Source organism: Dromiciops gliroides, chromosome 6 (genome assembly GCF_019393635.1).
Source record: "Dromiciops gliroides isolate mDroGli1 chromosome 6, mDroGli1.pri, whole genome shotgun sequence".
NCBI classification, from domain to species: Eukaryota; Metazoa; Chordata; class Mammalia; order Microbiotheria; family Microbiotheriidae; genus Dromiciops; species Dromiciops gliroides.
Window position 1 is genome coordinate 275,956,135 of NC_057866.1, and position 12,571 is coordinate 275,968,705.

The window sequence follows — 12,571 nt, forward strand, 5'->3', positions numbered from 1 at the left end:
AAAGCTGTGCATACCCTTTGACCCAGCAATTCCACTTTTAGGTCTTTTTCCCAAAGAAATCATGGAAAGGGGAGAGGGACCCACATGTACAAAAATATTTATAGCTGCTCTTTATGTGGTGGCAAGGAATTGGAAGATGAGGGGATGTCCATCAACTGGGGAATGGCTGGACAAGTTGTGGTATATGAATTCTATGGAATACTATTGTGCTGTAAGAAATGATGAGGAGAAGTTCAGAGAAACCTGCAGGGTCTTGTGTGGGCTGATGATGAGTGAGATGAGCAGAACCAGAAGAACATTGTACACAGTATCATCAACATTGAGTGTTGACCTACTGTGATGGACTATATTCTTCTCACCAATGCAATGGTACAGAATAGTTCCAGGGAACTCATGAGAGAAGAGGATCTCCAAATCCAAGAAAAAAAAAAAAAGAACTGTGGAGTATAGATGCTGAATGAACCATACTATTTCTTTTGTTTTGGGTGCTGTTGGTTTTTTTTTTCTATTTTGAGGTTTTGCATTGCTGCCCTGATTTCTTCTCTTATAACAGGATTAATGCAGAAATAGGATTAATGTTATTATGGATATATATATGTGTGTATAGATATAGATATATATGTATATGTATATAGATATATAGATATAACCTATACCAGATTATCTGCTGTCTAGGGGAGGGGGGAGGGAGGGGAGGGAGGGAGAAAAATCTGAAATTGTAAAGCTTGTATAAACAAAAGTTGAGAACTATCTTTACATGTAACAGAAAAAATAAAATACCTTATATGTAAAAACTTTAAAAAAAAAAAAAGAAATTTTATGCCTGAAGTTGAAATAAATTCTAATACCATACTCATTATAGTTCAAATAACTACAAATCTCATTGTCGCTATTATCATTGTAATATGGAAAGAGATTAAAGGGACGCCATGTGGTGAGAGAGACGCTAGGATAGCTCCCTCTGCTGGAGATAACCCAACTTCAGAAACAGATATTGACCAGTGTTTAGAATCAGATCAGCAGAAACTGCTCCCCCTGCAGGAAGCTATAGAACATACTAAAAAAGGAACGCCAATTCAAGTTAGAAAATATAGCCCCTTTAAACCAAGTGACTTGAGTGCATGGAAAACAATCTTCCCTAGTTTTGAGAAAAATCCAAACACTGTAATTTCACAGTTAAAGACTATATTTAATACATATCAACCTATTTGGGCTGATGTTACTTGCCTTATGGAAACTTTACTATCCCCAAATGAGATTACAGACATTATCTCAGCAGGAAATGCCCTTGTTGCAAAGGGTCAGGCCGTTGTGGCATGGCCTCTAAAGGATCCGGAGTGAAATTATAATAACGACAGGCAATTCCAAGAATTAAAAGCCGCTAGGGAAACACTTCTGAAGGGAATGGAATCTTGCTCTAGAAAACCCGAAAAACTGGCTGAAATTTATAAGCATACTTCAGGAGGCTAATGAAAGACCAAACAGATTTTACGATAGGCTTTGTGAGGCTGCCAGGCAATATACCAGATTGGATCCAATAGATTTAAGGGATTCCTATATTGTTCTCAACACATTTATTTATAATTCACTGCCAGAAATACGCCAATATTTTCTGACACAATATCCAGACTGAAGAACCTTCACAGCTGATAGGATTAAGGACCTTGCGAATTATGTCTTTGACTCACATGAGGAAAGTCCAGATGGCCCTAAACAGAGCATTCTGGCACCTGCAATTCCTAGTCAGCCACGTAAATACCAAAACAAGGGCACTAAGGTGTGTTATTACTGTGAAAAGGAGGGGCATTCATTGAGGAAATGTAGGACTTGGAGAAGAAAATCTAATTACAAGCAAAATCAAAATAGAAATAGATCTTTTCAGAGAAATACAGAAAGACAGTACCAGAATCATGGTAACCAAGGTCTCCCTCAGAGGGGGGCACAGGAATGACAGGACAAAGGGAAGGAATGGAACATAGATAATGAAAGCCACATATTCCCCAATCCAGATTTTTTGAATGCCCTTGGGCCAGTCCATTCACCTCCCCAGAGTAATGAACTGCTTGTGACCCTCAAAGTGGGAGATACTTATTATGACTGTCTGCTAGACACAGGAGCTTCTAAATCAGTATTAGTAAGCAAACCAGACCCTGAGTATAGAGCTGTAGGATCTTTGAATGTAGTAGGAGTCTCAAGAAAAGCCCAAAGAGTGACAAAATTGACCCCTCGCATGGTATCTATGGGACCCTTAACAGTGGAACATTCATTCTTACTCATGCCTGATGCCCCTGTAAATTTATTAGGTCGTGATCTCCTTTGCAAGCTTGGAGCAACCATATCTTGTGCTCCAGATGGGGCTGTCTCCCTATAATTGCCAGAGGATACTGTTCATTTATTACCAATTTTACTTACGGAAGCTCAAGGAACAGTAGGGAAGGTATCCAAAATTCCCTGAGACATTCCTGAGTCTTTATGGGCCTCATCCCCTACTGAGGTGGGGCTCCTTAAATCTGCCATGCCTGTTACCTTTAAAGTTAAAGGGGGACCACCCCTTCCATTCCACAGTATCCACTGTCTAGGGAAGCAATAGAAGGGATCACCCCTATAATTGAGGCTTTGAAAAGCCAGGGTATTATTATTCCATGTCATCATTCTCCATGTAATACTCCCATTTTGCCAGTTAAAAAACCCAAGCCTGTGACCCTGGGCAAGTCACTTAACCCCAATTGCCTGACTAAAAAAAAAAAAAAACCAAGCCTGGGCTAGATGGTAAACCTGTTTATCATTTTGTGAAAGATCTTAGAGCGATTAATAATCATGTTATCCCTAGGCACCCTATAGTCCCTAACCCCAGTACGATAGTGTCATCCATTCCTTGTGAGTAGGAGTGGTAGACCTCTGCTCTGCCTTTTTCTCCATACTAGTACATGAGGACTTTCCAATTTAAACAAGATTTAGAAAGAAAACATAAAACCAGGAAACAATTTTTACAACCAATGTTTCTGATAAAGGCCACATTATTAAAATATAGAGAGAGAACTGAATCAAATATAGAAGAATACAAGTCATTCCCCAATTGAGAAATGGTCAAAGGATATGAACAGGCAGTTTTCAGATGAAGAAATCAAAGTTATTGCCATATGAAAAAAATGCTCTAAATCACTACTGCTTAGAGAAATGCAAATTAAAACAACCCTGAGGTACCACCTGACAGCTATCAGATTGGCTAATATGACGAAAAAGGAAAATGATAAACGCTGGAGAAGCTATGGAAAAAATTGGAACACTAATGCATTGTTGGTGGAGTTGTGAACTGATCCAACCATTCTGGAGAGCAATTTGGAACTATGCCCAAAGGGCTATAAAACTGTGCATACCCTTTGATTCAGCAATACCACTACTAGGTCTACATCCCAAAGAGATCATAAAGAAGGGACTCACATGTACAAAAATATTCATAGGTGTTCTTTTTGTGGTGGAAAAGAACTGGAAATCGAGGAAATGCCCATCAATTGGGGAATGGCTGAACAAGTTGTGGTATATGAACGTAATAGAATACTATTGTGCTGTAAAAAATGATGATCAGGCAGATTTCAGAAAAACCTGGAAAGACTTAAATGGACTGATGCTAAGTAAAGTGAGCAGAACTAGGAGAACATTGTGCATAGGAACAGCAATACTGTGTGATGATCAACTATGATAGACTTGGCTCTTCTCAGCAGTACAATGATCCAAGGCAATTCCAAAGAACTCATGATGGAAAATGTTCTTCTCCACATCCAGAAAAAAGAACTGTGGATTCTGAATGCAGATTGACCCATACTGTTTCTACTTTTTTGTTTGTTTGTTTTTTCTCTTTTTCTAGGTTTTTCCCTTCTGTTTGGATTCTTCTTTCACAACATGACTCATGCAGAAATGTATCTAATGTGATTGAACATATATGGCCTATATCAAATTGCTTTCTGTCTTGGGGAGGAGGGAAGGAAGGGAAGGTGGGAGAAAACTTTGGAACTAAAAATCTTAATGAAAACTATTTTTACGTGTAACTGGAAAAAATAAAATGCTTTTGTGATTAAATTTTTTAAAAGAGAAAAAGAAATTAAAAAAGAAAAGTAGAGAGCTCAAGCTTTCCTTAAAATGATAAACAGTATCTATCTAAAACCATCAACAAGCAGTATATGTAAGGAGGATAAGTATGAGTTCCCAATAAGATCAAGGGTGAAACAAGGATATCCAAAATTTTTTTCAAATGTCAAATTTTTGTTTACATGTAATTGAGAAAAAAATGTTTTTTCTCCTTTTGAAAAAAATTTTTAAAGGTCTGCAAAGAGCTTTACAAATATCTCGTTTTAGGTGAATAAGATGTTAGAAAAGTTAGATATGATAGATGTCTGGAGAAAATTGAATGGGGATAGAAAGGAATATACCTTTTGGTAAGCAGTACATGGCACATACACAAAAAAACGACCATGTACTAGGGTACAAAAACCTCATAGTCAAATGTAGAAAGGCAGAAATAGTAAATGCAGCCTTCTCAGATCATGATGCAATAAAAATACATGTAATAAAGAGCCATAGAAAGGTAGGCTGAAAATTAATTGGAAACTAAATAATCTCATCCTAAAGAATGAGTGGGCAAAACAACAAATCATAGAAACAATCAATAAATTCATCCAAGAGAATGAAACAATGAGAGAACATACCAAAATCTATGGGATGCAGTCAAAGCAGTGCTTAGGGGAAATTTTATATCTCTAAGTGCTTACATGAGTAAAAAAGAGAAAGGAGATCAATGAATTGGGCATGCACCTAAAAAAGCTAGAAAAAGAACAAATTAAAAATCCCCAATTAAATACTAAATTAGAAATCCTGAAAATCAAAGGAGAAATTAATAAAATTGAAAGTAAGAAAACTATAGAATGAATCAATAAAACTAAGAGCTGGTTTTATGAAAAAAACAATAAAATAGATAAGCCTTTGGTTCATTTGATTAAAAAAAAAAAGCGAGGGCAGCTAGGTGGCGTAGTGGATAGAGTACCAGCCCTGGATTCAGGAGTACCTGAGTTCAAATCCGACCTCAGACACTTAACACTTACTAGCTGTGTGACCCTGGGCAAGTCACTTAACCCCAATTGCCTCACTAAAAAAAAAAAAGAGAGAGAGAAAAAAAAAAGAAAGAAAGAAGAAAACCACATTCCCAGTATCAAAAATGAAAGGGGTGACTTCACCACCAATGAAGTGGAAATTAAAGCAATAATGAGGAACGATTCTGTCCAGCTGATTGCCAATAAATGTCTCATTTTATCCTCACAACAGCCCTAAGAGCAGGAGTTAATGTTATGGCCATTTTACAGATGAAGGGACCAAGGCCAACAGAGGGAAGGTGATCTTCCCAGGGTCACACAAGCAGTCTGTGCATGAGACTGGACTTGAACTTGGGTCTTCCTGGCTCCAGGACCAGTGCCACCTTGCTGCTAGCAGTAACTGAATAATGGCACACAAAACACAATAGAAACCAGATGCCAAGAGGCTACTTACTCTAGGCCAGAAGACAAGACTCTTCCATACGCTTTCTTAGCTAACTCCGCCAAGGACACCTATCTAGAAACTGTTGCCAGGTGAAATGCTACAGAACAGAATGAGTTTCTTCTCTCTCTGATTAAGAACATGCACAAGGAGATGGCCATCTCTCCATCCCTCACAAACCAGAGCTTGGGAAGCAAACTCTCCTGTGGACCATCTTATACTTACAGACACTCCCGTAAGGAGACCATCTCCCCACGTCAGCAGCACACACACCCAACATAAAGGAGACAAGATAGACCATTAAGAAAGGACATGCCTCTGTGGCTCGCCGTGGGGCCTCCAAGGATGTTCAAGATGCGTGGCCAGATCCATGATCTCTTCAGAGAGGGACAGCAGCTGCTTCTTCACCTCCTCAGGAAATTGGTGCACCTCTGGAAAAATTAGGGTTGTGTCCATCAACGCCACGTGGTCAACATAAATGCTTCCCAATACTGGGGTCTTTGCACTGACCCAAGCGAAACATGCACCCTCTTCCCCTTCCATTCAACAGGAGCGGTATAAAGGTGGCAGACCAAAATGCAAGCAGCGGGCATGAGGCAGAAGCGAGGCTCATTTACCCTCCAAACATACACATTCTCTCTCTGTAGAGTTCTTATGTGGTCTAAGGGTGCACCTCTCACTTCCTATAATTTGATAAGCTCTTAAAATATGCTTTAGATTATTTGATTACCTTTTTTTCGAGTTGAAGAACTAACTAATCCAGAAAAATGCTAGGCCTGTGACAGTTGTGAGGCAACCTCATCCCAAGAGGAACAACTGTCAGCATGCAATTTCTAAGAGCAACCCAGCTCATACCATTCTAGAATCAAAAACGAAGACCCCGAGACGCAGGTCACAACGACAGTCCCCTGAGTCCCACGATGTCATCACTCTGACAAACATCCTTGAAGCCCTTACTTTGGACGGGCCAGCATGGGGTTGGTGGCTTTTGGACAAGACTGTGAATTCATGAGTCCAGGGGATGCCCATGGGGCTGGCTGCCCATGCCTTCCAACCATGGCACCCAGAGCCACGACCCCTGTACCGGATATCTAACCCCACCACTGCAAAGGCCCCAGTTCCCTGAGGGTCAAGACGACCACTGCTTCTGGACAGTGGAGATCGTGCGACTGCCCCAGCCCCACTCCCCATATTTACGACTGGACTCCTTCAAGAGCTCCCCGGCCCTCTGTGCAGTGTCCCTGCCCTATCAGGCCACAGGCAGCTAGAGGCCAGGGACTCCTTCCTTTCTGTATCCATATCCCCAGCACTCCATTCCCAGGGAGCCCACGTCTTCCAGACTCACAGGTCAACTTTCTACCTACCCAGGGATGTCAAGACAAAAGAATATGAAACCCTGGATCCTCCTCTATCAATGTGGCTCCAACAGAATCTAAATACTTTGGGCAAAGAGACATCGATCAGGAGGCGCTTCAGGCCCACGGCTCGCTTAATGTGGGTTACCACTAATGACCTGCCTTCTTAAAGGGTTTTTGAAGCATTTTTCTTGAGTATTTTGAAAGTCAGAAATGGGTCATAAATGTTATTTTCTAAGTTTTCTTCTCTACATCATGGACTTCAAAATAAAGGAAAAATATCACTTTAAAACAAGGAAGAAGAGTTGCAAAAACAGCAATGAATGCTTCTGGCTGATGCACTTCTACCAAGGGAAAGGGAATAAGCATTTATTAAGCACCTATGACCTGCCAGCCACTGTGCTGAGTGCTTCACCAATATTATCTTATTTATAAGACACAAAGGAAATGCACTGCGAAATCCGTCTACCTCACAGCCCAGGGTAGCAGAAACATCATGGTGGATCCCAGGGTCGTCCCATCTGGCCTGGCACGGACACCCTCTGTGAGGTGGTCAGCCACACCAGGCGCCTGCCAAGTGACCCCTGGGCCTAGTTAACACTGCAGCCATCAGGATTTAGGGGGACTTCCACATGGAACCAATCAATTCTGTGCCGGACACAGCAAGGGATGGAAGCCAGAGTACATCTCTCCAGGCAGGCCCTGGGGGATCTTCCCTATCACCATAGCCAACAGCTTGGCCGGCCTTTTCATTCAGGAATGGCCTGGCTCCTTCTCCATTAGGATCTAAGCTCCTCAGGGGCAGGGACTGTGCCCTTCGAGGTCTGGGCAGGAGCAGGTGTCCCATGACTACTTGCTGACTGATCATGTGACAGGCACACCCTCTGCCAAGCCCCCTGCTTGTGCCCGCTACCCAGGAACGAGCCGAGTCACAGAGGCTGGCGCCATGTCGCGAGGACCACCAGCAAACCCTCCCTCATCACGGGCACCCATCAGCGCTCACAAAACAACTCACCGGGTTTTGTCGGCAGCATCTGCTCAGTGCCACTCAAGGTTTCCAATTTTTGGTAAACTATGAGACTGGCCTGCAACAATAAAGAAAACAAGGCCAGAAACCTTTGAAAAATGGATCTTTTTATCTCACTCTGTCCTGTGGTGGGTCACAGAAAAGCCCTTAGCATCTGGGGCAGAGGCTCTCCTAGGGGCTGGGCTGACCCTCCCACTCCTCGGAGGCTCTGCGCTCAGGCCCAACCCTCCTTGCCTCCCAGTGCGCCATGGACTTCTCCCCAAGAACCACCACGAAGGCCCGGCATTTCCCAAACAGCACACATGGGGAAAGGAGCACCCCATTTCCCTGCTCAAGATAAAGCCTTCCCAGGTGCCTGGCTGAGGGACTCCCCACCTTGACACAGACGTCCACTGGGTAAACTAAGTGAATTTACCATAGAGACGACTCTTAAGAAACCAAAACAAAGCCCAAGTGTGTGACCTCTACACAGGCCAATATATGTCCCAGGCAGAGAAGAGGGCTGAAGCTTGGTTACACTAGCTCAGGGAACTCCCCAGTGAGGAAGAACCCTCTCCCAATGTGGGCTGTCACTGGGCTGCTCTGATCAGTGAAGGAACTGGCCAAGGGTCACCAGGGGCAACCCCAGGGGGTTCAGAGGCAGACCTTGTACCCGGGCACGCTTGACATCAAGGCCAGCTCCTTGCTCACAGAACTAACCCCAACCTTCTTGAGGCTAGGCCAGGGCGGGGGCTCAGCCAGACTCCAGCCCCAGTCTGCCAAACTCAGCAATCAGAGCAGCTACCAGGGCAGTGTCTGATGCCCCAGGAGGGGACAGCCACCCAGCGAGAGAACCACTTAATGGCGACAAAGGCAGCGTCTCTCCTCACATTTCCTCCGGAGCGTGTATAACAGGCAGCCAAAGAGTGCAGGGGCCCAGAGCCCAAGAGAGCAACAGAGTTATGGTGCCGAGGTGTGCGTGACCACGGGGGGAGGGGAGGGAGAAGCCACTAGAGTCCCTTCCACTGGGGGCACTAGTGTTCTGTGTGGCTGTGGCCCCCATCCCGCCTTGTTACCACCATTCCTGGCAGGCCAGTTCAGCACAAGTCTCTGCCTTTGAGCCGCCAGGGTCACCCGGCTGACTAGCACAGGTGAACACGCCGGAGAGGTCCTGAGCCCCAGGGGTGAGAGCACGGCTGCAGAGGCCCGGCCTGGGAGGAAGGACAGACGTGTGCTCAGAGAAGGCTGGAAGGGCATAAGTCACAGACGACCGGGGCCCTCCTCTGGAGGTTAGGCTCCTGTGAGTGGGCACGGCCTTCTGCAGCCTAGCCCATCGTCTGGCGCGGAGGGCGCCGCCCCCTGGGTACCTACGAAAGCGTCAATGGCGGCATACTGCCTCTGGTCCTCCGTGAGCGGGAAGTCCTCCCAGCGACTGCAGCGCACCGACTGCTCTTTCAGGAGCCGCTTCCTGAAGAGGTGCTTCACCAAGCCGTCCAGGCTCCAGGACTCCTTACACCTGAGCTGAGAGGACCACAGAGCAGCACTCAGAGATGCCGCCCGCGCAACCCCTCCGAGCGTCATCCGGAGACAACCCCAGACCCCGGCCTAACCCGATTCCCCAGGGCCCAGGGGCTCAGCATTTCACAGAGGTACAATCAGAGGCCCAGAAAGATGGAAGGGACTTGCCCAAGGTCACCTGGGCAGTAAAAAGAGGTGCCAGCTGGGATGTAGAACCAAGACTCCAGCAGCAGGGCTGGGTCAGCAACCGCTTCTCATTCTGGAATTTCCTCATGGCGTTAGAAAATGGTTTGTGTGCTCCCCAACATTTTGTACTCTCCAATAAAGTATCTGGTGGAGTACAAGGGAAGGACAGCCTGACAGGCCCCCGTACCTACAGACACTGTGAGGTGGGCAATACACCTTCTGACACTGGAATGGGAAGGGGCAAGAACAAGTGAGCCCTTCTCAGCCCCAAAAACCCCACAAAAGGGAGTGAGTGAGAGGGGAGGAGGCGGCACTGGTAGGGAGGGGCTGAAGGGGGGCTCCCAGAAGGAAGCCTCTCCGTGGCTCTACCTCCATTGGTGTCTCCAGCTCCCCCCAAGCAGCAGGGCCAAACCCAGGTGTGTCTCTACCTTCTCATTGGCCACACTGGCCAGCTCCACAAAGCCCTTCAGGTGGATGTCAAAGTCCCGCAGGAGTTTCCACTTGTCTGCGATCCCCACACCGGCCTTTTTAACAGCTTCGTTCTCCAGCAGCATCTTCAGTCCCTGGGGAAAAACTGAAACAGACTCTGCGGTGAGCCCAGGCCTCTGTGGCCCCCAACAGCCATCTGGACGCCTTGTGCTCTCCTACCCATCGACCCCCCACTGTCTCAGGGCAATCACCCTGTTTTATTCTAAAGGGGGCACCCGGTGCCCTGGCGGACTGCCCCTCTTATTAGGAGTTGTGATCACTGGGAATCGGTCATTTAAAAAGCACTGATGAAGCCCCTGCCAGGCCCTGCGCTAGGAACTGGGTATAAAAAGAAACAAAAATGAAGCGGTCCCTGGTCTCAAGGGTTGACATTTAATAGGGCAAAAATCACATCCCCAAGAGGACCCAAAAGACACCCCAAGGAAATTCAAGGACACGTGGCAGGAGGCGGTGAGTAGCAGTCGAGCAAGGAGGAAAGGCCTCCTGCAGCGACACCAGGAGGAGGCCTGAAGGACACCTAGAGGACCCGGGCACCCGGGGAAGGGACTGAGTGCCACAGTACTAAAGGCTATGAAGGACACCAGAGAAAAGCACTGACCTGACATAGAAGCAACGTGAAATAAGTAGCATTTGCTCTCAGACACACACAACTGGACAAGAGCGACCCTGCCTGTCCTGCCCTTCCAGAAGGGCGGAGGCCATTCGATGTCAAAGCCCACCACCGCGCCATCAGATAAGCTTGTTCTGAAGAGGAAAAAAAGAAGGCCCGTCACTTAGCGCAACATTTTCAATTCTTTTTTTTCAGGCCAATGAGGGTTAAGTGACTTGCCCAAGGTCACACAGCTAGTAAGTGTCAAGTGTCTGAGGACGAATTTGAACTCAGGTCCTCCTGACTCCAGGGCTGGTGCTTCAGTTTTACAGCCCTTTGAAAGGAGAGCTTTTCCAGTCAGCGTTCTCAAGTCACAGGAATAATGATGCACAAGTTATTTTGGAGGATGTCCAAACTCAGGCTAGAATTTGTGTGACGTGGAACCCAAGAGGAACAAGGTCAGGCCTCCCTGACAAAGTGGCCAAGACCATAGGCTGACACCTGAAAAGGCCTCCCAGCAAGCAAGGGCACAGCCAGAATTAAGAATGAAGCCCTCCATCTCCTCTTGGCACACAGCCTTGAATGTCAATACAGCCCACCCAGGGTTCAACATTCTGGACCAGGATACCTGGTCCAGGGGCAGCATGGGAGGGCACTGCCTTTGGAATTAAGACCAGGGTTCAAATCCGACCTCAGAGACTTCTTGGATAGGCAAGGTACATCACGGGTCACTGCTCTGGGATTGGCTCCAAGGTCCCTTCCAATTCTCAATCTAGGACAATCCTATGAACTTGCAAGGGGGTCAGAACAGCAAGGCTCATTTACTAACTCAACACAAAACACAGCTTTTACAGATACTACAAGACTGGAGAGTCTTGGTGAAGTCAAGGGTCTGAGTCCTGCCTCTACCACAGACTAGATCATCGGGGGACCACAGCAAGCCATCCGACCTCTTGGGGTCCAGGCAACCATCCAAGCCCAGAAGAGGCAAAGGAGTCTGCTCCCGAGATAACAGGCATTCCCTGCAGCAATAGAGTCAAAGGGCCAGTTACCAGACGAGGGAGTCTCATCTCAAACTCAGCTGCTGCCGAAAGGTCTGAGACCCAGAGTTTAACTTCACACCCACGTCCCTCAGGTAGGTCAGTAATATTTGTCCACGGCCGCCCACCGGCCCCAGCCCCTACCCAACCTGCCGGTGACTGCCTCAGACCCTTACAGTGTGACTTCTTGGTTAACAACCTGTTATGACTCAGTTTCAAGACTCCGTTCACTCAATAGTTGTAGTATTGTTGACTTCTATTCAAAATACATCGAACCAAGCTTTCTGTATCCACTGAATTCTCAAGAGCCCTTAAAGACTTGTCCCCAGTCTGGCCTTGTGACTTCCTCACCAGATCCAGACACCTTACACACCTCCCCCTCGAACAGAGAATACCAGCTGTTCTTCCAGAACTTGAATTTGAAACAGGTTGATAAGAGCTGCTGTCAAATACAAAGCAATAGCCCCTGTGTTACTCAAAGGAGGGTTGTTCAGCTCTTGCTCTCTGATTGGGCTGCAGTCTTCCATTCTTTTTTTTTTTTTAATGTATGAGGTATTTTATTTTTTCCATTACATGTAAAGATAGTTCTCAACTTTTGTTTATACAAGCTTTACAATTTCAGATTTTTCTCCCTCCCTCCCCTCCCTCCCCCCTCCCCTAGACAGCAGGTAATCTGATATAGGTTATATCTATATATCTCTATACATATACATATATATATATATACACACACACACATATATATATATACACATAATAACATTAATCCTATTTCTGCATTAATCCTGTTACAAGAGAAAGAATCAGAGCAGTGATGCAAAACCTCAAAATAGAAAAAAAAAAACAACAGCACCCAAAACAA

At 45.8% G+C, this 12,571-nt stretch overlaps 1 protein-coding gene across 12 annotated transcripts in view; it reads right to left on the reverse strand.

Annotated features, from left to right (window-relative positions):
- Nucleotides 1-12,571, reverse strand: part of WRN (WRN RecQ like helicase) — a 101,431-nt gene that overhangs the window by 63,012 nt on the left and 25,848 nt on the right. For 10 of the 12 annotated variants that reach the window (XR_006353558.1, XM_043970697.1, XM_043970693.1 and 7 more), the window contains 5 exons: nt 10,679-10,824; nt 10,020-10,165; nt 9,259-9,408; nt 7,897-7,966; nt 5,843-5,957 (listed from right to left, as the gene is read on the reverse strand). Coding sequence is in view for 11 of the 12 variants with exons in the window: in XM_043970697.1 (XP_043826632.1) it covers nt 5,843-5,957; nt 7,897-7,966; nt 9,259-9,408; nt 10,020-10,165; nt 10,679-10,824 (627 nt within the window). In the remaining variant the exon portion in view is untranslated. Of the gene's footprint in view, nt 1-5,842; nt 5,958-7,896; nt 7,967-8,963; nt 9,062-9,258; nt 9,409-10,019; nt 10,166-10,678; nt 10,825-12,571 lie in introns of those variants that run through there. The other 2 variants (XM_043970701.1, XM_043970702.1) reach the window with 2 other exon arrangements.